Here is a 27,812-nt window from a genome sequence, read left to right on the forward strand (position 1 = left end):
CTGGCTGCCGAATTCATGTTGCGACCATGAGATACCCACTATAAAGATTTCTTGTGCGGTGCGAACCGTGAGTGGCAGAGAGGTGAAAATTTCAACAATTAATGAAAGTCCAATATGTTTTCTGGGCTTGGATTCCGTTTGTGTGGCTCTTCAAAACTTCCCAGTACGGGGTATCAAAACTAACGGCACGGCGAGGCATAATTAAAATGTTACAGCAGCAGCAGCGGCAGCAGCAGGCAAATGAGGAAGCTGCTGCAGAAGGAGGATGGCTGGATGGGCGGATGGTTGGCTGGGGTGGTGGAGGGGGGAGCAGAACAGAACATGTTGCAGCAGAACATTGCAGCATTCAACTTTCTGGACAAGTCGCGCATGCGCTTGACGCAAATTAATTTTCCACATTTTTTCTCCCTCTCCTCCCTCTCCATCGTTAACATGCAGAGAAAATTATGCTAATCAACTCTCTGCCAAGAAGAGGGATAGAAGGAAAGAACAGAAAATTCAACTTAATTAAGTTGCATTTTTTCTGTTTCTTTTCTTTTTTCGTTTTGTTCCCTCACGAGTTTTTGACGAAATGAAAATCTATTTCGTGCTGCCTCTGCTACGGCCCTTGTTGCCAGCAACAAAGTTGCTTAGCAACAAGCTCCTTTCCTCTGCCGGCAATCAGCGTGCAGCTTGTTAAACTTTTGCTCTCTCTTAAAATTGGCCATGTGTGAAATGAAATGCACGATTGCAGCAAGGCGGAAGAGAGAAGAGATGAGAAGAGGAGGGATAACACTTGTACGATGTTAGGGGGGGGTCGGGGACGGGGGCTAGCAAGACAGTTTTGAGGCCACGCACGCGCTTTTAAGCGAGTGTGCGTCTACTTGTGCGTGTGTGCGGGTGTGTGGGAAATTTGTTGATTAAACTTTTGCAGGAACTTTTTAATTGCCTCCGTGTAGTCGTTGTTGCTGTCGCAGCCTCAGCCGCAGCCACAGCCACAGTCACCTTCGTCGTCTGCAGTCAGTCGGCAATGAACAGTACGAGTATGTATTTACATATATGCAAAAGAGAATCCAATAGAGAGAGAGAGAGAGAGAGAGAGAGAGTGGAGAGGTGAGGAGGGGGGGAGTTTACATGGCTTTTGGTGTACAATATGTTCATCTTTCATTCTGAAAGTTTATCTGGGAAGAACTACCTGGGAACGAGTGGAATTTACGTTGATCCTGTTTATGAAGAGCATTCAAAGTTCTACCGCGTAAATGTGGGCTAAATTGTGCCACCTATGAAAACACTTAAGTATTTCACAAACAATTCTCTTTGAGTTCTGAAGTGGAAATAAATTCCAGCATCTAATTACCATTTGCCGTCAGCTCTAAGCTGTTTCTGACCAATTCCTGTCAGCCCTAAACTTTATTTGAACTTTCAGCCAAGTGTCCAGGCCGAAAACAAAAATCCTACTCAAATAAAGTTTAATATTTAATAATCCGCTCCAGCGCCCAGCGCCCAAGGCCCAGCGCCCAGCGCCCAGCGTACCCTACGTACTCGTATCATCTGCCCATGGTGCAAGAGCGGCTCCTCCCCTATTCGGGCTCCTCTGTTATATATCGTACGATTTAGTTGTAGCCCCTAGTAATGATCTATGGCGCCTTTAGTCAAGATTTATGCCCTCAACCTCGACGATTGGTATAATATGCAAAGGGAAGAAGCAGCTGCCGAGGCCTGAGGAGGGGCCACATCCAAGAAGCCATAAAGCCAAAGAAGCAGAAACTTGTATGCAGAAGTCGAGCGCCTTTTTTGTTGTACAATAAAAATAAATAAAAGAGCGGGAGCGGGAGAGGGAGAGGGAGAGGGAGAGAAGTAGACAGAGCTGGAGCTGGAGGAGGAGGAGGCATAAAATTGTATAAATTTATGAGGGGACCCAGTTTGGTAGCCCTCTAACTGCCTTCCGATGTTTGTTTTTCTGGTTTTTTGGCTTTGGTTTGGTTTGGGGTTGAGCTTTGTTTTTTTTCTTTAGAATTTAATTGGACATTATATCGCATATTCTTATATAGGCAAAATCAATGCCTGACCATATATCAAAAAGCGAAACCAACTGCTAGCAGGAGAGGGGGTGGGATACGGGATACTGGAAGAGGGACATCCAACGGTAATGGCCGAAAAAGCTTTTCCATTGTCTGGCCAAGTTTCAGCTGCCTCTTCGATTGTTGCTCTTGGTGTTATTTATGGTTGCTCAGGATGGTTCTCCAACTTCTGCCTTCTGCCTTGGTAATGTGTGAACGAAAGATTCCATCTTTCTCTGGGAACGCGAACATCTGGGAATCGGGGATGGGTTCGGGGATGTGGATGTGGATGTGGATGTCGCGCCTAAGTACCACCAACTTCCTTCTCTGTCTAATCACGTCTCATTCCGCCAGCTCCCCGACTTCTTTCTACAATAGATTTTCCCTCTGGGCAACTCATTCAAATGTAATAATCGGATAAATATTCCCCCATCTTCTGTTCGCTTAGCATCTTACCATCTGTCCAGTTGGGCCGAAAAGCTGTCGCATCTAAAGAGCTTTGCGTACGTACATATATCTGTCCTCTATTGTGCTTTGGGCCTATGATGCAAGTCAGATGCCACGCCCACTCAGCAAGCCCGCAGAGCCCATGGCCGACTTAACTGGCGCCAGTTTTTAAATCGGCTTAAATTATGACGCTCAACGCTAAGAAGAATGAGCAGAAATTGTCTCTCCATTATTATTATTAAGATGTTTGCACTAGGAACAGAGAGCCCTCTCTCAGGGAGAGGCTCAAATTTGCCTAAGCCTTCGACAAAGTTTCCATGTGGCTGCTTTGATTACTCAAGCTGGGAAAATAGATTAGGAAAACATCCGAAAGTGTTTCATTATTATGTTTCTATTTGCGATTTTTGGGTATCGGAGTGGAAAGGTTAAAGAATAGAATTTACTGCCCATCGGGGAGCCATTTAAAGTGACTCCCACGCCCTCCCTCCTTCTTTTATGCTGCTTAAATTAAAACTATATTCCCAAATCAGAAATCGCGCCCCACTTCCCCAGAAATATTTTGAATACCTGACATCGTAATTGCTCCGCTCCCAAAGCCTCCCCAACTTCCTCTGGCTCCTCTGACAGTCATACTCGTATGTTTAGGCCTCTGGGACCCTCGACAATAATGCCCTGCCCCTAGAGTGGAACAATGCTGGACCCTAATTAATGTTGACATGGGATATATTTTTGCGTCCTCCTCCATGCCCAAGCCCACAGCTGGGCCCCAGCTGGAAATATGAAAGGAAAAAATGGAAAAGTAGAGTAAAAAATCTGTTAGATTAGTGCGTTAACAAGGGGTCATCAGATGGGACACTTGGGGTCCGAGTCCGAGTCCGAGCTAGAGTCGAGGGCCGTGTCTACCCTTGTCTTTATTTGCAGATTATCAGGTTATTTAATGGAGATATTTAATTTCAAGAATTTCCCTTCTCCTTGGCCACCAGAATGTGGCAAACTTTAACCTCAAGAACATATTTTTCTGCTTCGCTTTTTTTCGGTTATAATTAATTTTTACTGTCAAATTACGGCAGCCCTCTGACAGGATGACAAGTGAAACTTTTATACACATAATTAAATAATTTTCTTCTTTTTTTTTTTTTGGTTTTCTTATTTTGTCACTTTTTGCCACTTCTCTCCGTGTGGAAATAAAAGTTGAGCACCCGAGCACCCCTCCACCTGCCGCTCAACTTTACTTGCATAATTTACAATTCTTTTTTGTCGCCCTGCTGCTGCTCTCTTGGTCTCTCATAAATTAAGATGAATCATGAAATAATAAAAAGCGAAAATGCGTAAACTAATTAAATTGGCTGGGGGATAGGGGACGCGCCACAGAGGCGGGGTCCGGACACAATGACATCGAACATTGAAAGTGCTTAATGAAGGGAAAACTCGGTACAGACATCGGCATGACTTTGCCAGTTGGTGGACAGGAAAGAGCTGCAGGAATGCATGAAAGAGGTTTCACCCTTGAAAAGGGAACTCAATTTATGAAGAAAATCTGTTCGAAAGTAGCTTAAAATCTTTATACCCGGTAATGAGCCATCTGCAGATAGAAGTTAGCCGCATTTCAATGGGTCCTAAGGGCTATTGTGGTATTACTTTCCCTTAAGAGAGCAGGAGAGGAATCACGATACTTAGGCTATTATTATTACTCTTGCATTTCGAGTTTAGAATGTTTGATCTGTTTCCATTTAGTCCGCTAGATGTATCTCTCACTCTTCTCACACCAAAACCAGCCGTTATATTTCGCTCCCCGTCGCCAGAGAGCGCACACTGCATGAGGAAGAGTGCGTGGGAGAGAGAAAGGGAGCTCTAATTTATAATAGAGTTCAAAAGAAAGTTTTCTGTAGAGTTTCCTAAGAGAAGCCTAAGCCATCGTAAGCTCATACGCTTGGGACGCATGTTCGAATCGAATTTCAGTGTTCATACAGCAGAAGCCGACCCTATTAGCGATATTTCATTGTGTGGTTTAATTGAAATATAGCCAGAACGATGAACCGCCTACCACTCCTGCGGAGTGCAGGAGGAGGAGAGGAGGCACGATTGAAAGGGAAAATTTGTTGCGGCAACGCGAGAGAGCATTGTAATCTCTAGAACAAAGGACACATAAATCTCCCCGTCCAAGGAATTCGCCGTATTCTTTTCATTTTGGTCATTTAAATTGCCCCCGACTTGCGGTGGAACTTTGGCTTTAACTATGCCGCCTGCTTGTTCCTTGTTGCGCCTTGTTAACCCACGAAAAGCCAACAGCAAATACCAGCAAAAAGCACAAAATAAAAAACAAAAAAAAGAGCCAAGATGCGAACAAAAAGCGAACTGAAATTCAAGCGAAAAGAGTGAGGAATCGTCAGCATTTTGCATACAAGTCTCGTACTGGTACTGGTACTCGTACGGTTCTTGGTGCTGTTCTACGACTGCTACTGGCAGCAGCTACTGCTGTTCCCACTGCTGCATGTGCTGCCTGTGCTGCTGCTGCTGCACACTCCACTTAAAAAATCGTTAAGCATAAGAAACAATAAAAACAAATACCTATAAACACTTAAAATGGCACAGGTAACCCCCGTGTCTCGACCTCGCCAGCTGAGTACCGAGTAAAGAGTACATCAGGCAGTAAATGCCTGTTGCCTGTTGCCTACTGCCGTTACCGAGCCAGAGCCAGAGCCAGAGCCAACTCTACGGCTTGGCGTTTTTGGCCAGTTGTAAATGTCAAGCAAATTTGGTTGGCTGCATTTCTCGTTTGTGTTTTCCTCCGATTCGGCACTCCACTGGATTTCGTGTCGACGTTGTGACCATGGAACCATGGTGGTGGATCGGTGGGTCTTCGCCATGTCAAAGAATGAGTTATGGGAACATACTTGAATCGAAGTCGTTGGGCAATCGAATAGAAACCGAAAGAGGATACTCGATCTGCATGTGGCTCCTCTCCGCAGATACGCTTGATTATTTCTGATTATTCAAACCTTCCACCTCCACCTCCAACCGCACCACTAACCATTTTCCCCCGCTTCTTGTCGTTGCAGGTATGTTAATCCATCACCCATTGACCCCCCGGAGTTGAACGACCCCAAGCCCCCCCCGAATGTAAAGCGTGCAGCCGTGGAGCGTTGATTTATGGCACAACTCTGGCTAATTTGCCATAATTAGACACGACATAAACGCACCGAGGGCCCTAAATATTTATGTGCACTCGTATTTAGTGGTTAAATTGGCATTCCATTGGCCACGACGGCGACGAACACCGATATGCACTCGAGCCACTTGGCCGGCACTCACTTGACATCGCCATCAAATCACAAACATCGAACCGCAAATGAAGGCAATTAAGTCCCAGCACTTGAGCCCGAACCCAAACAATAATGGAACTTGACTCTGACTAGGATTCTGGCTGTGGCTGTGGCCAGAATTATGAATTAGTTTAAAATGCAATCTGGCACAGAGTCCAGAGCCGGGGCGAGCAGAGCTGGTTAGGCAGTGGCTGTGGCCTCTCTATAATTAGGCCATAAATACGTTTTACTTTGATTCTGGGCCACAATTGCCGCTGGCCCTCCAACTATTACTATATAAATTTAATTATAGATATTTCAAGTCCTCTCGGGATACACCTTTTGTAAATGAAACCGGTTCCACTTGGACTGCTCAACATCATCGTCATGAACAGCCTCAATCTCTGTTCGCGTCTCTGGTCTCTGGTTTCGTCTTCCTTGAATGGCGGCATGTGAAGCACGGCGCTAGGAAATGGTAACCAGACCAGACCAGACCAGACCAGGGCTCACTCGCTTGCTGCCCAATCCAACAAGAGCCTCCGCACCCGTCCTGATCCCTAGCTCCCTAGCTCCCTAGCTCCATAGCCCCTCCCCTGCACTACACTACATCCCACTTCAGTTGGTATTCTAACACACTTGAGACTGGTTTCTCAAAAAGCCACTCGAGCTGCCCGTCAAGTGTCTCTGTGTGGCTGGGTTTTTGTGGCCCGCCTGTCAATAGACATCTTGCCATGACTTGTGTAAAACCAACCATCAAAAAAAACGGAAAAAAGAGAAAAATATGGAAATATGGAAATATATACATATTATATGTATATTCGTGTATTGTAGTTTTCTGTATATATGTACACTTGAAGAAATCATAATTATTGCCAGTCAAGTTTTGAGTGGCCCCAAACGCAGACTGGTTCATAAATTTCCATACAAGATAAAACTGTGCCTAAAATATGATTCCCTCTCTCTCTCTCTGGCAGTTGCATACGGAGACGGAGATGGAGATCTGTAACGATCGTGAAACGATCTCTGCCTACCATTAGTCATATTGGAATGGCTGGGACTTGGCTTGGACCCACACATAACTTGTCCGATGGAGATCGCTAACCGAATTCGAATGTTATTTATAGGCAGATGTCGGGGGCCAGGGCGACAGGGCGACAGGAATATTTGGACACTCTTTAGCAACAATAATACGAGTGGATTGCTCTACTCTCATGGGATACTATGACAGGAAAATATTACTAGAGAACACTAGATGTTTTCGGATTCATGGCTTGGCATAGATTATGATGCATATGGCGGCTCGATTCTGCGATAAGTGGAATCTAATGTTTAAAATTACAATCGAAATGGGGTTTCTTTTTTTGTGGTCAATGGAACTATGGCAAATTATTCATACAACTTTATCAATAGGCCATTAATGGCCCACTCGGAGCTGTCCAATGCAAATAAATCATAATTTTTTTTTGCTGCAAGTACTGTGTGTGTGTGTGTGTGTGTGTGTGTTTTTGAAAGTGCGTTTCGCATTACCAGAGAAACTGAAATTCAAACTCACTCGCACACACACACACACACAGACACACACACACACACACACATGGCGCAATATGTGGCAAGGTGGAGACCAATTAAGCGACTACCCACCTAGCCCCTAGACTAACCAAAAAACCCCACCCAGCCCAGGATCGGAGTCCGACTCCGACTCCGACTCCAATTCCGATGGCAACTGCAGCTGTAAATCAACTTTGCAGCTTTGCAGACAGAGGGAGACAGGGCGAGACATGCGTGGCAAGAAAGCCAAGTGAAACATACATAAATTAACATCAATACAGCAGCAGGAGCAGCGGCAGCGGCAGCGGCAGCGGCAGCAGCAGCAGCACACAAACTAAATTCAACTTATGAATACCATTTTTATGCGATACCCTTCGAGAGAGGGTAGTCCACTGATCCCAGAAGCCGGCGATTCGGCACAGGCACTATGTGCAAGCATACCGTGCAGATACGTTAAGAATGATCCTCCAGGACTTGCACTTTGCAAAAATTTATCCGAATTAATGCGTCGATCGGTCCTCAAGGGTATTCTCAGCTTCGATCACATGGCCCTGTCATTCTTTCTTGGCTTTTTGTGCATTTGCCACTCGGCATAAATCATTTTTAATGGGCCCTTGATTTCTTCGCTCCCTCTCTCCCCCCCTCTCTCTCTCTCTCTCTCTCTCTCTCTCTCTCTTGAGTGCATGCTGAACACGTAAATGCCTGCGTAGGGACTGGGACTGGTGCAAGGATTCAGATTCAGATTCGGATTCGGATCAGGTTCACTAAGCAAACTGGAACGGGAAGTCGTCTGTCGGATACATTTGTATCTTGTAGTTGCTGATTTGCAAATTTAGATACGATTTCCATGCCGAGAGAAATATGTGTGTGACATCGTTTTTCTTTTTGGCAAAGTGCTTTGCGCCCCGCCAATATGTTTTGGCAACACTTGCATAACAACAACCACTACCACTACCACTGCCACTGCCACAACGACAGCGACAGCGACAGCGACAACGACACTTGTAGCTGGTGCGTGCCCCAGACTGCGCCCCAGCGTCTGTGTCTGAGTACCGTTAAATGCAACGTTTAGATCCAAATGCCGAGATAACAAATTGTTGTACAACGCACTGCGAACTATGTATGTACAGAGAGTTTCCTCATTTTCCCCATTTTCTTTGTGCGGTGTGAAAAATTGGCCAATCCCAGGCATCGCTTACCGCCACCCGGCCCCGGCTCCTGGGCCCATTTGTCTTTTCTCTCTGTCTCTCCCGCCGTTCCTCTGATCTGCTCTCAGCCATCTATCTGCAGAACTTTGTCCAGAATTCGTATCCGTATCTGCATCTGCATCTGTATCTGCAGTTGTCTATCAGCTGTCTCTCGCAGTCTCCTCTTTTCGGGTCTCGAGCTTTTAGCCATATCATTTTTACCCCTCCCTGTCCCGCTCTCTGCACGTTTTGAGCGACATTTTGACGCGGCCATTTCAAGTGCAATTCGGTGTTGGGTTCCCTCCATGTGTCTGGCTCTGGCTCTGGCTTCTGACGTGGCCGAGTGATTGGAAGTGTTCCGTCCGGGAGCTGTAACTGTTATACGCTTACTTTGGCCAGTGAAGGCCTGTCAGCCTGTCAAAGGTATCGCTGCTGACCGTGGCACCGTGTAACGCTGATCGCTGATCGCCGATCGCCGATCGCCGAGTAGCAGTACTTTTGTAGTACAGTCGCTGAAAGGTTGATTCCAGTTAGATATTCTAGTGGTAAATCTAATAGTTACAAGGCACTTCAGTACATCGCTGGATTCTGTTACTCGTACGCCAACCCCCGGCTCACTAGCTTCGCTTCCTACCCATGATGTTTGAGCCCTAGGAACTTGGCTTTCCATCTGAATTATCCCCACCGCCGCTGAAAATTAAAGTTGAAATAATTTTCAATTAATTATACCTGGTTCGCTTCCTTTGACCCGCATCGTTTATGGACTCACAAATGGCCCAGAACTCTGCCCTCCCCCTCCCCCTCCCCCGCCCCACGCCACGCCTCCTGCCTCACTTGGATGACATCAAACGCCCCTCGCTGTTGGAGTATTTCGCTCCACTTGCTGCTGCTGCTGCTGCTGGGAGCTTCCGCAGCGCTTCATTAATTTTTCAGGCACATTAACAGTTTCGTTATTGCTTTTGTCAGAATTTACAGAAGTGGGGAGAAGAGGACCCCCAAAAGTAACTCCCCCTATGACTCGCAATTCCTTCGTCCCTTCAGCCCCTCGCGCGCCCCTCGGGGACTGCGACTGGGACTGGGACTGGCCTGAACATCAATCTGGCCAAAACTAATCATTTTTAATAACCAATAATTTATTTTTAATCAAATTTTAATGAAAACTTTGCCGCCCCAGAAGCGAGAGGGGGCCAACGCATAAAAAGTTCAACAAAAGTCGGAGTTGGGGAAACGAGGATGGAACGTGAATGGAGATGGGGAGATGGCTAAGGATATGAGCCTGGTGGGACGTACATTTTGGCCAAAAGACTTTGTAGGCCTTGTCATGCATAAAAATTAGAGTAGAACAGAAGCAGCCGGAGGAGGAGCCTCGTCTGAGGCGTGGCAGAGAGTGAGCCGAAGATTTATTATGGCCAAGATTGAGGGACTGGGACTGGGACTGGGACTGGGAATGGGAATGGGAGATGCGAGGCAGCGATAGCCTCGAAGGAAGGTCGTGCAGAAATCAAACAACCCACCCGACAACGCCATCAACATCGACTCCGACTTGGATGGGGACGTGGACCTGGACTGTAGCTAGGACTGGGACTGGGACTGGGACTTCGAATGGGACTCATGGCAACGACATCCACATCCACATCAACATCAGCATCGACGACTGCGACTGCGACGCCTCAATCGGTCGGCCCCTTGCCTTAATTAATTTCCTTTTGCCGCCGTTCGGCTCCCAGTCTGTCCAGCCTGTCCAGCCCGTCTCCTGCCCCCAGTTCCTCAGTGCCGCATCGCACTGGACCAAAAGGGTTACACAGCTCATTATTTTTACCGTCCCCCATCTCCATCACTATTTGCAGGCCCAGCTTCTTCCTTCCTCCATCCTCCTTCATCCTTCTTTCCCGTCATCTCATCGTTCCATTCTGCTGCTGCTCGACCAGCGACACTTGCAATTGGATTGGGCCAGGGACTGTGCTGGGAGTGGAGTGGGAGCTGGGAGTGATTGCCCACAGCCCCACAGCAGCAGCAGCAGCAGCACACCGCCGAGAGCTGGACACTGCAGCCGGGAAACTGTGGGCGCTGTCCAGCATGGATTTGTGGCAGTCACAGTGGCAGTGGCAGTGGCAGTGGCTTACCCCAGATTTCCCATAGGATGGCAAAACTACTACGATATGAATATTGTTTATTTTTTATAAGCAAAGAAAATATTGGGTGGTGGCGTTCGAAAAGCCGCCAGAGAGCGCTCAAAAACCATGAATATGTATCCTTTATAGGCCATATCCGTGTCCTCTGTGTCTCTGATCGACCGATCTTCGAGGGTATCTAAACATTCGGCCAAGACGTCCGTCTTCTTTTCAAGCCTACTCCACTCGTACTTAAAGAAGCCCCCTCTTGGCCTTGACACTCGCTTCCACTCAGTGCCACTGCAAGCCTCTGGCCAAGCACTTTTACCCATGTTTGGTCATTCTTTTTGCGCCTCTTCTCGGTCGACGCTCGGGATTTGCCATTTAGTTGCTTGTTCAGTCTGAGTCTAAAGCTGGGGCTGGGGCTGGGGTTGGGGTTGGGGTCTTTTTCTCTTTTTTCTCGTCGTGGCATCTCAAAAATGTCGCCGGTTAACTTGCTTTCAGTTTACTTTGCCTCGCTTTTCCCCGGCTTTGGCTTTGGCTTTAGCTCTGGCTTTGCCTTGGACTTTGATTGTCCTCAGCTCGGAGTGGGAGCACTGCAGCCGCCGCCCACTTGCCACTGACCAGAAGATGAAAATGAAGAAGAAGATGATGATGATGACAATTATTGCCACTGCAGAGGCTTCCTTGTGGCCAGCTATTGTTATCAAGCCCTGTCTGGGATGCAATGCGATGGGTTGGGTTGGGTTGGGATGTCTCTCCATTCTTTCGTCGTCGAAGTGTCGTCTGGCTGGGGCGACCCAGGGGGGTGGCGGGGAACCACAACCGCAGACTAGCCGCCACTTATAACTATTATTTTAAGCAACGTGCAGCGATGAGGCAACAATTATTTTTCCTCTGTTTTTCGCTGACAGAGACAGAGGCAGAGACGGAGACAGGCCCCACGCCAGCTTCATCGCGTTCCATTTCATTTGCTCTCTCTCTCTGTCTCTGTCTCTGTATCTGTCTCTGTCTCTGTCCCTCTGGACAAACGTGACAAGCAATTAATTAAAAAATTAAAGACTGATGAAGAAGGTGGGGAGCGGCAGCGGCCTCGGTGGCGGGGGCGGGGGCGGGGGCGGAGAAAGAAAGCTAAGCAATCTAGTGGTCCATTTCCGTTCCATCAATCCACTGCAGTGGATGTGGATGTCAGGCCACAAAAAGTCCCCCTTCTCTCTCTCTCTGTGTGTGTGCGGTCAAGATAATAATTTGCCAATGAGGCACATGGGAAAAGGCCAAAACATGGTCGGGTTCGGGTCTGTTATTGGGTAGGCCATTAGGCCATAGCCTTATAAGTGGAGAGCATGGCCTAGCATGGCCTAGCATGGCCTGGCCTGGCATGGCATGGCATGGCATGGTATATCGATAGTACCGGGGGGGCTGCCATGACAGCTGTTTGAAGATGACAGACAACATTTCAAGTGGACATTGTCGTTGTCGTCTGTAACTAATTTTGTGGAAAGATAAAACAAGCGAGCAGCTGCCATTTTCTGTTAATATTTTATGTGCTTTTGGCTGGCAAAGACAGCAGAGGACGTGCGAGGGAGAGCTCCGAGTACTTCAATGGAAGTCACTGAATTATGAGCAAAGGCAGCTCATTACAAGCAACTAAGTGAGCCAGGCATATGCTAAATTGTGGCTAAAAAGAAGTGGTAACAATAGAGGACAGAGTTGGGGACAGACAGAGACAAAGACAGAGACAGAGCTAGAGATAGAGCTGGCTCCGGGCCCCGACTTCCAATGAAACGAGACAAAACTGGCAAAATGCGAACAAGCCAAAGGGGCGGGCTGTGGCACGGGTGTAGCAAACAGCCATTATGGATGCATGCAGCAACAGCAAACAACTTCGGCAACAACAACCATCCAGCAGTCCAGCCATCCAACCATCCAACCATCCAGCCATCCAACCATCCAGCAACAAGCAACAACGAACCGACGTTGACAACATGGCTCAAATGTCAGGCAATGGTCAACGGCTGTTCACTGAGTTATACCCCCGCCCTGCCGTCATCATCCCCACTCCCCTGCATCCACAGCATCTATTGTAGTTTTCTGTTTTTTTTTTGTTGTTGTTTTGCTGAGCTGCTGTTGCCATATGTGTCTGTCTCTCCCTCTCTGGGCCGGGACGCTGATGGGAATGTTTAGTCAGAGGCTGCCGATCTTACATGTGTGCTCTGTCCGGAGATCGGACCAAGACCGAGACCGAGACCGTACCCGGTACGGGTACGGGTCCTGCTCCCAGCTTCCGCCTGACAAACGTAACACAACATTTTTTTTTTTTTCGGTGAGTTCGAGTCATTGATGAGGGGGCGAATGCCCCATGAATGCAAAGATGTCTCCTCTCTCTCTCTCTCTCTGTGTGTGTGTGTGTTCGCCGTGTCGAGTCAGGTAAGGGTCATAACTTGTCCCATAGAAGGGCATTAAGACATGCGAACATAACGCAGCAGGAGAAAGCGGAAGAGGTAGTCGAAGAAATTTGCATGCAAGGCATTTGAATGCAAGGACAGAGTCGATGTCGACGCCGACGCCGACGTTGCCTAGTGGGAAACTCAAGTGGCATCTGCACTGGACGCTGATATGCAATGTATAACAGTGTGTATAACAGCACAGCATGGGAAAATATCTGTTGCCTGGGTGGCATGCGACAGAGACAGAGCCGGACAGGAGCGGACAGGAACGGACAGGAACGGACAGGACAGTAGCTACCGTTCTTGGGCTGGCAATGTGCTTATGACAGTTTATTTAAGTTTCAGTGTTTCAGAAATACTCGTACCCCATAACAGACCGAAAATTTCGGTTTTTCTTTCGCGCTCACTCTCCATACGATTTTCGTGCAGCGAGATCGAAAGGCATGGGTATAGCTCTGATACCACACAAGATTGTTGGAACAGTAGACAGTTATCAGTGTGGAAGTAATAAGTTTGGTAAAATATAAGCTGTAATTCATTCCCCACTGCCGTTCCACCTTCTCCTTGGCGGCATTAAGTCCTCATATTTATGTCTTTAAAGCTCAGATCCCCCCCCTTCAGACCAGGTTACTAGTAAGTTGGCTTTATGTCTTGGAATTTTTATGCCTAATGCATGCAGAGGGCTGACTGCCACCACGCCGACTAAGGCCTGTTTATTAGCAGTTTTCCTTCCGCCCACTCTTTACCCTGAGAGCGCCCACACATGGTATCTGGCTCTGGCTTTTGCACAGCGGTTTGCAATTTTTCTTGAGCATTTTCATGTTATTTTTCTTTCTTTCTTTGGTTTGTCATAATTTTTGTTTATTTTCCTTGCCACCCGCCGTCTGTTTGCTGAGAAAATAAAGCCAACTGAAGGCGGCAAGTGGTGGGGCTGGGGGTGGGGGTATGGGCTGGGCTTATATGCGATATTTCTTTGGCCTAAACACAGCTGTTTCTTCTTTCTGGGACACTTTTCATACGATTTGCCCATCACGAACAATGGCTGACAATTTCTGTTTGCCGAGGGGGCAAAAGCAATGCAAAGTTTTGAAAACTGTTTACTCGGTCAACATTTTAGAGAAATTTTGTATTTATCCAGCTTTTTAAGCCACCTCACCCTGCTCACCCTCACCACCCTCCTCCAGCCCGCATGTTGATTTCCGCAGGGGAAAGTGGAACGCACACAAATTGATTAAACTGTCAAGTGACTTTATAGTTGACGGACAGACAGCGTTGACATTTCGATTATTAATCATTTGCCAATCGAGGCACAGATGGGGAGAGAGGGATTGACAGAGAGAGGGCAGGAGGGGGGGGGAGGAAAACAGAGACATCGACTACTCGTATATCGCGATGGCCATCGATGCGGGTCGTGGAGGTGGCTTTTGTCTGGAGATAAATTGCATAATCAAGTTCCCAGCTCCAGCTCCAGCTCCAGCTCCAGCTCCGCCCCGAGTTTTCCACCAAGAAAACTCTCATCTGATCATAATTAAGTGTTCATCCCGGCCGCCCAACTGAAAAGCCATTTCTAGCTGCTTCTGCCCCCCTTCCCCTAGTCCCCCCCCCCTCTCCCCATGCCACTTATTAAGTTTTACGCAAATGAGCCAAAAACTTTTGTGTCAAAACTATCGACAGAATGGGACAGAGATGGCACCTGTTGGAAATGTTTGATGGTAATGGCAGGGCGCAGCGGGGGGGGGCTGGGGGTTGGCCAGAGAGGGATCCAATTTACTCAGTTAGTTTTACAGCTTTGAACTTTTGTGTCTGGCAATTGTGTTAAGTGCGTTTTGATAGCCCATGAAGAGGTCGAATGAAATGAATTCACTTTTTTGCACAAGGATTAAAGTTACAATTGCAGTGTCAAGGGGCAAAGCCAAGGGGACAGAGAGAGGGGGGAGGGGGATATACGAGTAACTTTCTGTGAAATAACTTTGGGGCTGAAAGGCTACACTGCTCTTAGGAAGTTTGCTGGATAATTTCCATTTATATTCTTTGAAGTCTTTCCTCCTCTCATCCTTTAATCCGTAAATTGAGTATTCTTTTTAGGGATTTGTATCGAGCATCGACGATTACATTCTATATTTATATTTCTACAGGAATAGAATGTGGCCCATCCTTCATTCTCAGAACCAGAGCCAAGACCCTTTCAGAGCAGCAGCAGAGAAAATACACTGTTTCAAGTCTGTGAACTCCCACAAATGGCAACAATTTTCCTACATTTCAGCCACTTTCCGTCTCGTATCCATTTTCCCCTCTTGGACAAGGCGAAACAGCAAACAGCAAACAGCAAACAGCTTCAGATGTTAATTACACGTTACAGGAACAACTCACAAAAGCGTGAAGGCGAAAAGGAAATCCTCAACAGTTTGAAGGGCTCCGCAGAGAGCGCTGCAGATGGAAAGCTAAGGCTAAAGCTAAAGGGGAAAAGGAGATATCCTTGGCATGAGCTTGAAGTGGGGGAGCGATGGAGCTATGTGGCTCCTCTTAAGCCGAGCTCCGCTTGAACTAATGAGCTGCTCGGTCTACGTCTCCGTCTCCGTCTCCATCGCCGACTTCTTCCTATTTCTCGCCCATTTCTGTTGTCCATTTTTGGCAAGTGCTACCCTATATAATGAGGAGCCGCCATGTGAAACAAGAGACGGAAAACCCCCAAAAAAGATACCCAAAGTGGAAGGAAGAAGAGGAGAAATACACCACCCACCCCCCCAAAAAAACAACAGCAGACATTCTGGGGGGAACTTTTGGCTCTGGGGCGTCCGTCGTAGCTTGCGGTGAGGCAGGGACTACAGGGGGGGTGATCAGAGGGGATCTCTCTTCCCATAAGAACTTGGTTTACCTCACCTCATGTGAAAGTATGCGTGTGTGTATGGCAATTTCTCGTTAGTTGCACATTTTGCATTTTGCTGCCTTTTTTGGCGAGGCTTTTGCAGTTGTGCCTTTCTCCACCCGATCTCCCGTGCCCCCCCTGCCGCCACAATCGCCTTGCCATTGTCTTGCCCTCAGGTGGGGGGGTGCGGCGGGTTGTAGGAGTCATCAATATTGCTTATTTGCAGTAGTTCTTGTTTTTGTTTTAGTCCTTGTTGCTGCTTGTCGTAGGAAGCTTTTTGTTGAAGAATTATTGTCAATAGCGTTTAAATACCCTTCGATCGGACAGCGCCCTACCTCATTTTTAATGCCCCTTGGCCCCCTTAATTCTGTCCTACGATGCATATTATGGCTTTGCTCTTTTATTCCATCAATGCTGGTGACTCTTCGGTTTTCGGTTGCTCTCCCTCTCTCTCTCTCTCTGTCTCTCTCGCTGCTTGCACTCACTCAAAGAGAGAAGGAAGCCTCTGCCTCTCAGCACAAATTGCGTTCTGTTGTTGTGGTGTTGGTTTTTTTTCTGTCGGTCTTCGGTTGTTCTTCATCTTGAAGGTTCCATTTCCCCTTTCCCCGTCAACTGCCTTTTGCTATTGTTCCTTTTGTGCGTTGATTTATGGGCGCTGGCATGTGTGTGCGTGCGTGTGGCTCTGCAAGTCCATGTGGGTGTGGGTGCGGGTGTGGGTGCGGGTGCGGGTGTGGGAGGGCAGGCCATGAATTGCAGTTGTCTCTGTTGTTCGCCGTTGCTGTTGTTGTTTCTCCTCCTCCCAGGAGGAGCCATTGAGTGCACCGCCAGCTCCCACTCCTCCCCCGCCGTCTCTCTTGTTGCGCATACAAATTGGTTTTAGTTATTAATGGTGTGTATAATTAAGCGGGGTGCCTTTTGTTGCCAACTTTGTCTGCAGTTTGTTAGAATGTTTCTTAATAATTTGTGGGCGCATAGCTCAAGAGACAGCAAAGGACGGGGGCAGAGGCAGCGGGCAGAGGGAGTAAGCGAAACTTGTAAATGGCGTTGGCGTGGAGGGGGGCGGGAAATTTCCCGTATAATTGAAATTGGAAGCATCGGAATGAAAGAGATGAAAGTGTTCATGTGGCCAACGAAATTCCCGAAAAGAGGAGAGACGCTCTCTTATGGTTTGCAAAGCCTCAGGGTAAAAGACCCAAGGCCGTGTCTTCTCTATGTAATTTAATCAGTCGAACACTTATCTATAATGATCCAATATTTACTGAACCTTGGCTGAATTATTTCCCTTCGGCTGTGCTCTGCTTCATTGGAGATATCCCTTACTCTCCAGTCGTCAGGCAATACCAATACCAATGCCAAATTCTCTCCGCTGACCCTTTCAATTAAAAAAGTGCCAAAAACAGAGAGAGGGAGCAAGACAGCTGCATAGAATGGAAGGGGAAGAGGAAGGAAGGGGGGGGAGCAAACAATGGGCAACCCCAAAGCTTGTTTGTTTGTCTATCAATCAGACTTTCGGCCTTCCGGCTTAACAAATTTCTCTTTTGCAATTGAAACCCGAAACCCTTTTTTTCTGCTCGGCGGGAAAATCTCATTACAAATGCAGGAACCACAAAAAAAAAAATGGGGGAAGAAGGATATTCCGGAAGGAGGAAGTGTGGCACAAATTGGTTGTGTGTGGGTTTTGACCTTTCTTCGATATTTGCTTTCAATTGAATTTATTTCTGTTTTTGTTTGTGGGCGTGTTTCACATCTGACGCCTTCATAAACTTTGATTTCCCTGTCTGTCTCTGCCCTTTCTCCCATCTGCCCATCCCACTCCCTCCTTGGACACTAAATGGTAAACAAATGTGGCCCAAAGAACTTTTAATTGAATGTACACCAGAGTTTTGCCTCACTTCTGATAAAATATTAATAAATTTTGTATAGAGCGAAACTTTGAGAGGGCCTACAGAGAAAGACAGAGAAAGGGGGGGAGACAGAGAGAGAGGGGGAGAGTGAGAGAGTGCGAGAGGGATGAAAGTAAACTTGAACTTTTCTAATTTATTTTCCATATGCGTCTCCCGCCAGTGTTAATACATATTATATAATACTTGATATTTTTCTTTGAGCTGCGCTTTTCCCCGTACTTGGGCCATTTTCGGCGCCTTTTGTTCTAAGTCCTGGCGGGGCCTGGCGGGCCCTGGCCCTGGCCCTGGCACAGGCCCCAGTCCTGGCTGTGGCGGCAAATGTAAGCAAAACTCTTTGGGGAAAACTCCGGAAAAAGTTTCGCAGCACACGCTGCCTGGGTGGAAAGGGGCCACTGCTTACCTAGACGAGCTCCTCGTGGGTCCCGACACCCCTGGTGTTGACTGCTGCGGCTGAAAGAGAGCTCCCAAAAGCGAAGCTGCGGTACGGACTCTGGGGGGAATGTTGTCTTCTTTAGTGCCTCGGTTCTGTTGCATATTTCTTGGGGCTTCTTGGTGCGTTTTGGGGTTTCTTGGGCTTGCAAGAAGTGACAAATAGGATTAAGATTAGAGGCAGGGCAGGAATAGGGTTCCGAGGGAATCGGGAAGAATATCCCGCCATTCTCGTTGGTATTAGAAGCAAAGCGCGTGAGCCGGGGGCTGACGTACGAACAAATCCAAATCCCGCATTCTATTCGGTATTCCCCACCAAACCAGACTCACTTTCAAGCATCCAAACCATCATCGTTGCGAATCTCATCTTCCCCTTGACACGAGTAACAATCCTCGAGCATCTCCGAGAGTTCTCCTAAAATGCATACCATTTTCCCGCCATTTCAGCACTCTCCGCGATGGAACCCTTACCGTTTCTGCCCGTTTGGCTACCTCAATGGGGGAGCCCGAGCCCCAAAACAATTTCATTAAATGGAATTTCCCCTAATGAACATTTCTCTGCTGCCTTTTTCCACTGCCTGATTTTTTATGCGTGGTCGTGTCGCTGGATAATTGAGCTTAAGCTCAGCAGCAGCAGAAGAGGCAGCAGAAGAGGCAGCAGAAGAGGCAGAGAAGCAGCACGCGACCAGCGGCAGCGGCACGAGCGAGTTAAGGGTTAAGGGTTAAGGGTTAAGGATGTGGAAAAAGGGTTTTATGGGTCGTCCGCAGAAACCGCACGCGAACGTGGGGCCAAAAAGGAGCAATAGCAAAACGAGAGAAGAGATTTATTCTGTGCTATGCGCTCTGTGGGAAATGGGAAGCTAAAAAATTAAAACGGATCTCTTGGGGGAGGGGCGGTAGCATTAAAAGGATATTTTGTAATTATTCGAGGCAACAATCACAGAGCAAAGGAGGCGTCTTCATCGGCCTAAGAGGACAAGAGGAAGATTTATTCGAAGATATCCCCAAGCAGATAGGAAACTCCGAATATCCTACCTTCTTCAATTTGGCCATTCGCCCGCTGTAAAAATATATCCCATGTATCATGATTTACGTCAAATGTTCTCATCCCTGGAGAGAGAGAGTTCCATGGAATCCATTCGCTTACTTATGGATCACACATCTTGGGCTTAACCACAAGCACGTTTCACTTTCATTTCCATTTTACTGAAGCCAAGAAACCAAAAATGCCAGAACCCAAAGCAATTTCATAAATTCTAATCCTTTTTTATTGCTCAGAGAGAGAGAGAGAGAGGCAGAGGGAGCGGTGTGGTAAAGGTGTGCGCGGAAAATGGAAAGTGAAATACACAAAGCTCATTTCCGTTGCACGTGGCTACTGGGGAGGGAATGAAAAGCTGTGCTTAACCTCTCCAGCGAGCGACAGGAACCAACATGAAACTAACTGCATGACCACGACAACAATTGCAGAGACAGGCAAAGCAGAAGGTGCGATTTAGAGCCCTCTCCTGCTCACTCTCCGGCGTGCCGTTCTCTTGGTGGCTCACTAATTACTTTGCCACCTTTGGCATATTACGAGAATGGGCCGACAGAGGGCGCCACACTTAATGTTAAGCATATGCTAAAGGCTGCAGCCTGCAGCCTGTGGTTATCTCTGTCTAAGCCAGTCAGCCAGCCAGCTCTCTCTGCTCTTTCCATTTGAAAAATCTCGAAATGGAAGAAAAGAGAGAGGGGAAACGTGTGTGTGTGTGTGTGTGCCTGACGTTGAAAAGAACGCTGTCATAGAGATGGAATGAGAGTGAGAGATCTCCTCGTACCCTGTCGCCCGCAAATTATGCACGTCTAAGCTGGCTCTCCGGCATTGGCCATTCGGGACATGAGCCAAAGGCTCCAGCCAGAGACATGCCAAAGAGACTCTCAAATGGGGGACTGTTTTTCTCCTAAGTGCAATTTGATGAATTTCAATTTCAAAAGCAAGGACAGAGGGCACACAAAATTGAATTCGTAAGCCGAATCTAAGCCGATTCCGCCGGCAATTATAGGGTGTACTCCCACTCGCCCACTCCCCCCCAGCCAATCCCTTGCCATTGACCCAAAATCTCTAGCATCTCGAACAAAACATGTTCATTCAACAGTCAACAGCAGCATTCCTTATGTGGCCTGCGACAACAAACTAGCACACAACTAAGCTTCACACCTCGCACTCGCACTTGTGCAACATTTGGAACATTCGACATACACCCATGGCACACCCCCATCCAGCCCCAGCTCAGCCCCATCCCCATCCCCATCCCCATCCACTTTCTCGACATGCAAATTGAAATTGTTTGCCTTGTCGGAGAGTGTGTGAACCGGATTGAACCTTGGCCGCCAGCTGTTGTTGCTCCTAACAGTCGTTGCTGTTGCTGTCGTTGTCGACACGTAATATAAATTCTCAACAAATTTTGGGGACCACCCCTCCACCCTCCACCCTTCAAGCTCCAACCTCAACTCTCTTGCGCTTTATGTTTGATTTTCAAATATTTGCCTCTTTTACTATTAACGAAACACACACGCAAAATGCGCTAACAACTACAACCGATCCGAGCCGAGCCGAACCGAGCCGACCCCCTGCTCCACCGCCTCATGAACTTTTACTAAATAAAATGTCCCACAAAATGGCATTTAATTGTTGCACAAAAAAATACATATGCATATAGTATACAGCATGCAGCACATATAGCATGTTTGTATGTGCAATACCGTGGTCGTTATTTTGTATATTTTTTTAAGTGTAGCCACAGCAGCGGTGGGTCTCTGCCAGGGGGCTTGTGGGCACGGGGGGGCGTTTGCTAATGACACTTGTCGCGTGTGCAGATTTCATGTTGTTTTTGTTACTGCCTGAATTTTCCATTTTGTGTGTGTTCTCTCCTCACCTCTCCTCTCCTCTCCTCACCTCTCCGTGGCCTTCCCTTCTCCACTGTACGTTGCACATTTCCATATTTAATTGCGCATCTTGATAAGAGTCCTATGCCCCTTGTCCACTCTTCCTTCTACGGCACTCTGCTGTTGACATTTTCAATGCGAAATTATGCGACACGGCAACTCTGGTTCTTTTTTCCGCTTTTATTGTTGCTGTCTCTGTCTCTGTCTTCGTCGCCGTCTCCGTCTCCATCTCCATCTCCGTCTCTGTCTGTTTTGCGCTTTGTGCTCTGTTATTCATTAGCTTCTGTTGCTGTTGACCTCAATTTTTATTGCCTGCCACGTTTTTAATGTCGCGTGTCGCATGCCGCTTCCCCATTTCGGTGTGCTGGGGAGCCCCCCCCCTGCCACCGCTTGCAGCTGTGCAACAGGTTGTTGAACCTTGGATTTGCCAAAAGGTTTGTTGCCAAAGAACTTAATTGAGATATTTACATAAATGTGCGGAGAGTGTGGACTGGCGATGAGAACATAATGCGATGTACGTGATCTGGAAGGGATTTCTGTCGAAATCACTTCTCAGCCTGCTCTAACAAATCCCCATGATAGTGCGACAGTGAAGCCTACAAATTGCATAGTACTTGGACATAATCTAACCTTTTCCTTTGCCGCCTCAACCCCTCAGTGCCATCACTCATTTCCAATGGAAACTTTATGACTCTGTTGTCAAAATGTTTATCTAACACTTGAGAAGCGTTGCCCATAAAATGATAGAAAAAGAAACGCATTAAGAGCGCAAATAAACTTTTATTGAGATAGAATTCTCGTTACTACTCGTAAAACAGATGGGCACCCGCCGGTAGCCGACCACCTCCCCCTGGCACAATGCTCCCCCCAATGGCCCTCGGCTTTTCGTGGATGGATGGATGGCTGAATGGCTGGATGGCTGGATGGATGGGTCAACGGACACACATTGAACAAATAGCAGATGCACGATCGTATCTACAGGGTACGAGTACTAGTAGAGTAGTAGAGGGAGTGAGTGAGCCAGCCAGCACACAAGCTGCCCGACAATTGTTTTATAATTACTAGTATTCTATCATGACCAAAGGGAGAAGCAGTGACTAACAGAAAATTTCGAGTAGAAGTGTGGCAGTGAGAAAATACCCTAGGCAACTGCATTCATCTCCTTATAATAGGGACGAACCGCGAACCCGTTTGCTGCAACTAAAGTGAAAGCCTTCGGCTATAAAAAAAAGTTCTCTTGCTGTATCTTAAATGAAAGTGTTTCGGTGTAAAGCAAGTAAATGTTACCAGCAAATTTGTGTGTTATCTTGGAGAGTGAGCGTGACAGCAAAACCGAAATTTGCGGATCTCAAACAGTGCAAATATCGATACCTGCTTCGTTTCGGGAAGAGCTGAAGAACGAAGGGCATACCGAATGCTCATGAATGTATTCGGCAGAGCTCTAGTATAAATACAACTTTTCAATCCGCTCGCTTTCAAGTCGCAAGCTCAGTGAGCAGCCCAGCACGCCCCTCCAGTGTCCACGGAGTAGCGGGTAGCATAAAAGGAAAATTGCTTAATTTATGTGTCATTTATCTAAATGGAGCAGCCGAGCAAAGCAAGAGCAAATGAAAGAAAAAGGAAACAGCAACGGCAACGGCAACGAACAGCAGACGAACCCAATGACTGTCTCACTCTATATTCTTTTTGTAAAGCTCTCGCGCGATAAGCGACTGACAGCGAGTGCAATGGCGAGGGATGGCGGGGGGGTGCTGGTGCTGGTGCTGGTGCTGAGGAGTCGGAACATTTGTGCCAGTGTTGTCGTGGTGCCAGAGTAATTAAAAATCTTCAGTCATGTTGTTGTTGCTGGCGACAAATAATCGTCGTCGGCAGCTCAGGGGCGACAGAGGAGCACACAAAGCGAGAGGCCAAACGCGAAGAGAAACACAGGGCTGAGGAAGGGAGAAAGGGAGGAACATGCGATTAAAATTTTAAATGACAGTTGACAGTTTCATCATCTCAGCATGTGTACAAGAAATTTACATACATATGTACATAGATATGGATGCCGAGATAGCCGTATGTACGCCGGACAGGGGCAGTGGACCGAGAGGGACAGAGATAGAGGGTGTAGCATGAACAGGAACTGCAGAGCAGGTGGAAACGTCACATGCGATTGACTTTACAGCAGACTGAAGCTGAAGCTGCGAGCAGGATTTCTGGGGCTGTGCTTGAGGATAGGGCATATGGTGGCCAGCCATTTCCATACACGAGTATAATTTAGAATTTAGAGTGTGCTCTTAGCCCGCCATCGAGTCCAGCAGTGGCGAGGAATGCGAAAAAGTGTCACCTAAGCCAACCGCAACAAAGAGACACCACTCTCCTTGGAGAGTTCATTACCACACTGTCACAGCCCCAGCCCCTCCCGCCCAGCCACCCCCTGGGCTAAGTACAAAGCTCTGGCTTTGTTGTGCCGGTGAGCTCTGTCCGAAGCGGATACACCTGCACACACATAAGTATTTGCCCAGCAGATTAACACCTCGAGGAGTGGACAAAGAGTATCATCACGAAGAAACAGCAACCTTATTTCTGCTCTCACTCTGCGTCTGCCTCTGCCTCTGTCTCTGTCTCTCTGCTGTGGCCTGGCCTGGGCCTCATAATCAAATGCAATGTGGCATTGGCTAAAAATGGAATTCTGCTGTCTGCACTTCATCAGAGATCCAGGGAAAAGGCTGGGGACTGGGACTGGGACTGGGACTGGGGGCAGCAAGAAGGTAAAGCTGGACTGTCTGACTGACTGACAGACAGCTGAAAGAGTCAGCTCACTCTCTGTGCCTTCTCTGTGAGTCTCTGTGCTGCAGCAGGAACCCGTTTCCCCGCTCAGTGGTGCAACATGCATTCCTCATGCCACACGAAACAATTGACATGCATTGTTGGTGTTTCAGTTGCTCCTCTTGTGGCTGTTGCTGTTGCTGAAGCTGAAGCTGCTGAAGATTCTGCAGCCACAGAATTGTCACAGCAACCGCCCCCCGAATCACTTCCTCTCTCCAGTTCCAGCTCCAGCTTGGTTTGCCATTTTCCAAAATGAAGTTCAAATAAATGGGCAGCAAAAAGAAACTGGTTTCCACTGGCTTCCACAGTAAAGGACACGAATAGAACTGGTTCCCTCCGGCCGGCTCCGATCTGCTCTGCTCTGCATTTATCAATTCCCGATCGGGGCTCTGTCCCTGTCCCAGGCCGGTTTCCCTGCCTTGTATTTCATTTCATTTCATTTGAGTTGGATTCCCTTTCGTATTCCAATTCCAAAGCTCCGATATAAATTAAGATCCATATCGGAAGGGAAACTTGAAATGGAACTGGAACTGGAACTGGGAGCACAGATCGACAGATCAACAGATCGACAGATCGACAGAAAGAAGCCAGCAGTGGCAGGTGGTATGCTACGAGTGTTTTCATATCGGTTTTCGGCTCGAATGCGAATGCAGAATCGAAATCATATTCGGATTCAGATTCGGAGCTATAAAAATTTGATTTATGTATATTCGATCTTCTTCGGGAAGGAAACATCTTTTACCGGTTCACCTCCATCTCCGATATCAGTGGAGGAAGTGGCGGACTGCCCGCTGTTATTTATTGTATGCATTTATCTGCATTTTCCCGGCTCTCAACTTGCTTAATTTGCAGCGCATCCTCCGTGCAGCCGTCTCCCTCCAGCACTCCAGCACTCCCTCTCTCTGTCTCTGTCTCGCGCGCTCTACGAACAGGCGGCTCTATGCATTGTCAGCATGACATGACTTTTATGGTATAAAGTTATATTTCAGCCTGCCTGACTGCCTGCTACCCATAGACATACCTACCATACTCGTACTTTCTCGCAGATAACTTCAAAGGCATGCGATTTGTAAGGCGCCATCTGGCGTCGGGAATGTACATTCAATGGCCATAAATGTCAGCCTCGGATGGCTTAAGGATTTATGTAACAGCCGGGCCCATAAAAACAGGACTATACGAGTAGTGTTTCTCCTGAGATCGACATCGACATCGCCATCGGTTGAGCCGAATCGGTTGCAAACTTCTAAACAGAAATTCAAGAACACTCCTAATAATCAATCAATTCAAAAAAGCACCACAAAAAAAAATACATGGTATGAAGCGCATTAATGGAAAGTATTTACAACTCAACGACCCATGACAAATCGGTGTGTGGCAACAGCCTGGAAAACGCGACAAGTTTCCCAGGAAAAATCAAAAAAAAAAACCCCCAAATTAACATGTCACGTAAGGAAGAAAAAAGGCAACAAGAAGCGCCAACGAGGGGCTAATCGATAATTTATGAGCGGAAATATGGCACACCGAACAAATGATGGATTCGGCGGGGCAGAGTGGCAGGGGAATGTGGGGGCAGGGCAGGTGCGAGGTGTAAGGGATATTGTAACATGTTTATAAATAACGCTAATGAGGCTGGGGGGCCGTCAGAAAAGAGAGAGTGTTGGGGGACACACAGCCGGGGTAACCGCTTGTGAATTGTTTAAACAAGCGGAGCGGCGCATTGACTTTGAACTACGCCACGGATGGGGTGAAGGGGGCGGAGGTGCTATCGCTGTGTAAATATTTACCCCGAAAGAGGTACATGGCTATCACCCCTTGCCCCTCAGTTGAAACATTCATTCAACCGTTGATACTGAACATCTACTGAACGGCTACCATCGAACTGAAGTTCGTTTTGGATTGGCGATTGGTGATTGGAGATTGAAGATTGGCGATAGCTGGAAGTTTTTTTAGTTTCCAGTTTATTCCATTCTTCTTCCATTGATAAATGTATCTTAAATTTAATTGAATCCTTTCCATCTACTCCTTTCAGGCGACATTCTCTCTGGCGTTTGCTTTGTCGGACAGTTGGATACCTACTCGCTGGGCGCCTTCCTCATACTGCCCCTGTGCATATACCTTTCGATCGGAGCGCTCTTCCTTTTGGCTGGCTTCATTTCCCTATTCCGCATACGGACCGTGATGAAGACGGACGGCAAGCGAACGGACAAGCTGGAGCGTCTGATGCTGAGGATCGGCTTCTTTTCGGGGCTTTTCATACTGCCCGCCGTGGGACTGTTGGGCTGCCTGTTCTACGAGTACTACAACTTCGACGAGTGGATGATACAGTGGCATCGTGACATATGCAAGCCCTTCTCCATACCCTGTCCGGCTGCCAGGGCGCCGGGCATGCCCGAGGCCCGGCCCATTTTCCAGATCTTCATGGTGAAGTATTTGTGCTCGATGCTGGTCGGAGTCACCTCCAGCGTCTGGCTATACTCCAGCAAGACCATGGTCAGCTGGCGCAACTTCGTGGAGCGGCTTCAGGGCAAGGAGCCGCGGACGCGGGCCCAGGCGTATGTCTAGTATGAGACGGGCGCAGCGGGCACCGGAGCTGGACCCAATGGCGGCACGGCGGCGGCGGGGGACCCCGAGGCGGCTAACGAGAGTTACTTAGTGTTTAGCACGTAGATCCCCGATCCCCGATCCCCAATCCTCAATCTCCCAGACTCAGACCCCAGTCGTAACCGTAACCGTAACCTTAACCGTAACCGCAACCATAAATGCAGTCGTAGTTTGTAGTGCTCGTAGCTTGTATAAAGTTCATCTCCTCTCCCCATACCCATCCCCGCCCCCCCACTCTGATCATAGAAATCAAAAGTTGACCCTAGGGCCTAGGCTATTGTTTTTTGAATCGTCTTAGTTGATACGAAAGCAAGCTTGTTGAACCAAAACTATCCATTAAGTCGAGTTGTATTTTGTATTTGTAGTGTTCTAGTTAGGCTTTCATCGCTTTCATTGCTCTACGTACGAGTATACGACTTCAATTCTGATCTTTCATCTTTGGACGACGCATTGGAATTCATGTGGATTAAGTTAGACTTTTTTTTTTATTTTTGAAAGCTTTAAATGTGCCCTACCATTAAAGAACATATAATATATATATATAAATACATATATAGAAATTAAGTTGTGACGATAATGATATGAGTGTTAGAATTTAGATGTGATGTGGATGTGAGCAGCGACTGGTCTCTCAATTTCAGTAATCAGTAGATCAGACACAAAACACGAATCGTTTACTATAAAGTAACCACAAACCACACCGAAAGCAGCTACTGTCCTTTACTGTACTGTACTGTACTGTCCTGTGTCGACTGCTCACATCGTTGGAAGTGCTTGAAATCTATGTATAAAGGGAAACCATACGCAGTTGAAATGTATTATGTAGTAGCAATAAATGTCCTCCATGTGCTAAACCTAATGCAGATACGATTATTATAATGTTAACTGTAACTCTAACTGTAACGTAACTCTACTCTAACTGTAATTGTATATTTGTTGAGCTAATTAATTCTAAATGCGTAACGGAATACTTTTAATTCAATTTTTTTTTTGTTTTTTTTTTAAATGACGTTGTAGTCATAGCACTTAAGTGAACAAACAACACGAAAATAAGCAAAAATTTGTTGCCACTTTATGGAAATTTTTGCTCCAACCACACCCCCAGGACGCACCCCTAACTAAATAAGAGTTGAAACTGCCATTTAAATATTTGTAGACGAGAGAAAACCAGAGAAGCAGCAAAAGCCAACTCTGGTAT

General features: G+C 47.3%; 1 protein-coding gene across 1 annotated transcript in view; it reads left to right on the forward strand.

The window, feature by feature from the left end:
- LOC6601953 (frizzled) overlaps positions 1–27,577 on the forward strand; it is a 90,964-nt gene extending 63,387 nt beyond the window's left edge. Inside the window, exon 5 of the mRNA XM_026993822.1 lies at positions 26,043–27,577. Within this exon, the coding sequence (XP_026849623.1) occupies positions 26,043–26,575 (533 nt within the window). The 3' untranslated portion in view covers positions 26,576–27,577. The remainder of the gene's footprint in view (positions 1–26,042) is intronic.
- Positions 27,578–27,812: the final 235 nt, after the last annotated feature.

The sequence above is a fragment of the Drosophila persimilis genome, unplaced genomic scaffold, assembly GCF_003286085.1.
Source record: "Drosophila persimilis strain 14011-0111.01,24,50 unplaced genomic scaffold, DperRS2 tig00000900-arrow-arrow-pilon, whole genome shotgun sequence".
NCBI classification, from domain to species: Eukaryota; Metazoa; Arthropoda; class Insecta; order Diptera; family Drosophilidae; genus Drosophila; species Drosophila persimilis.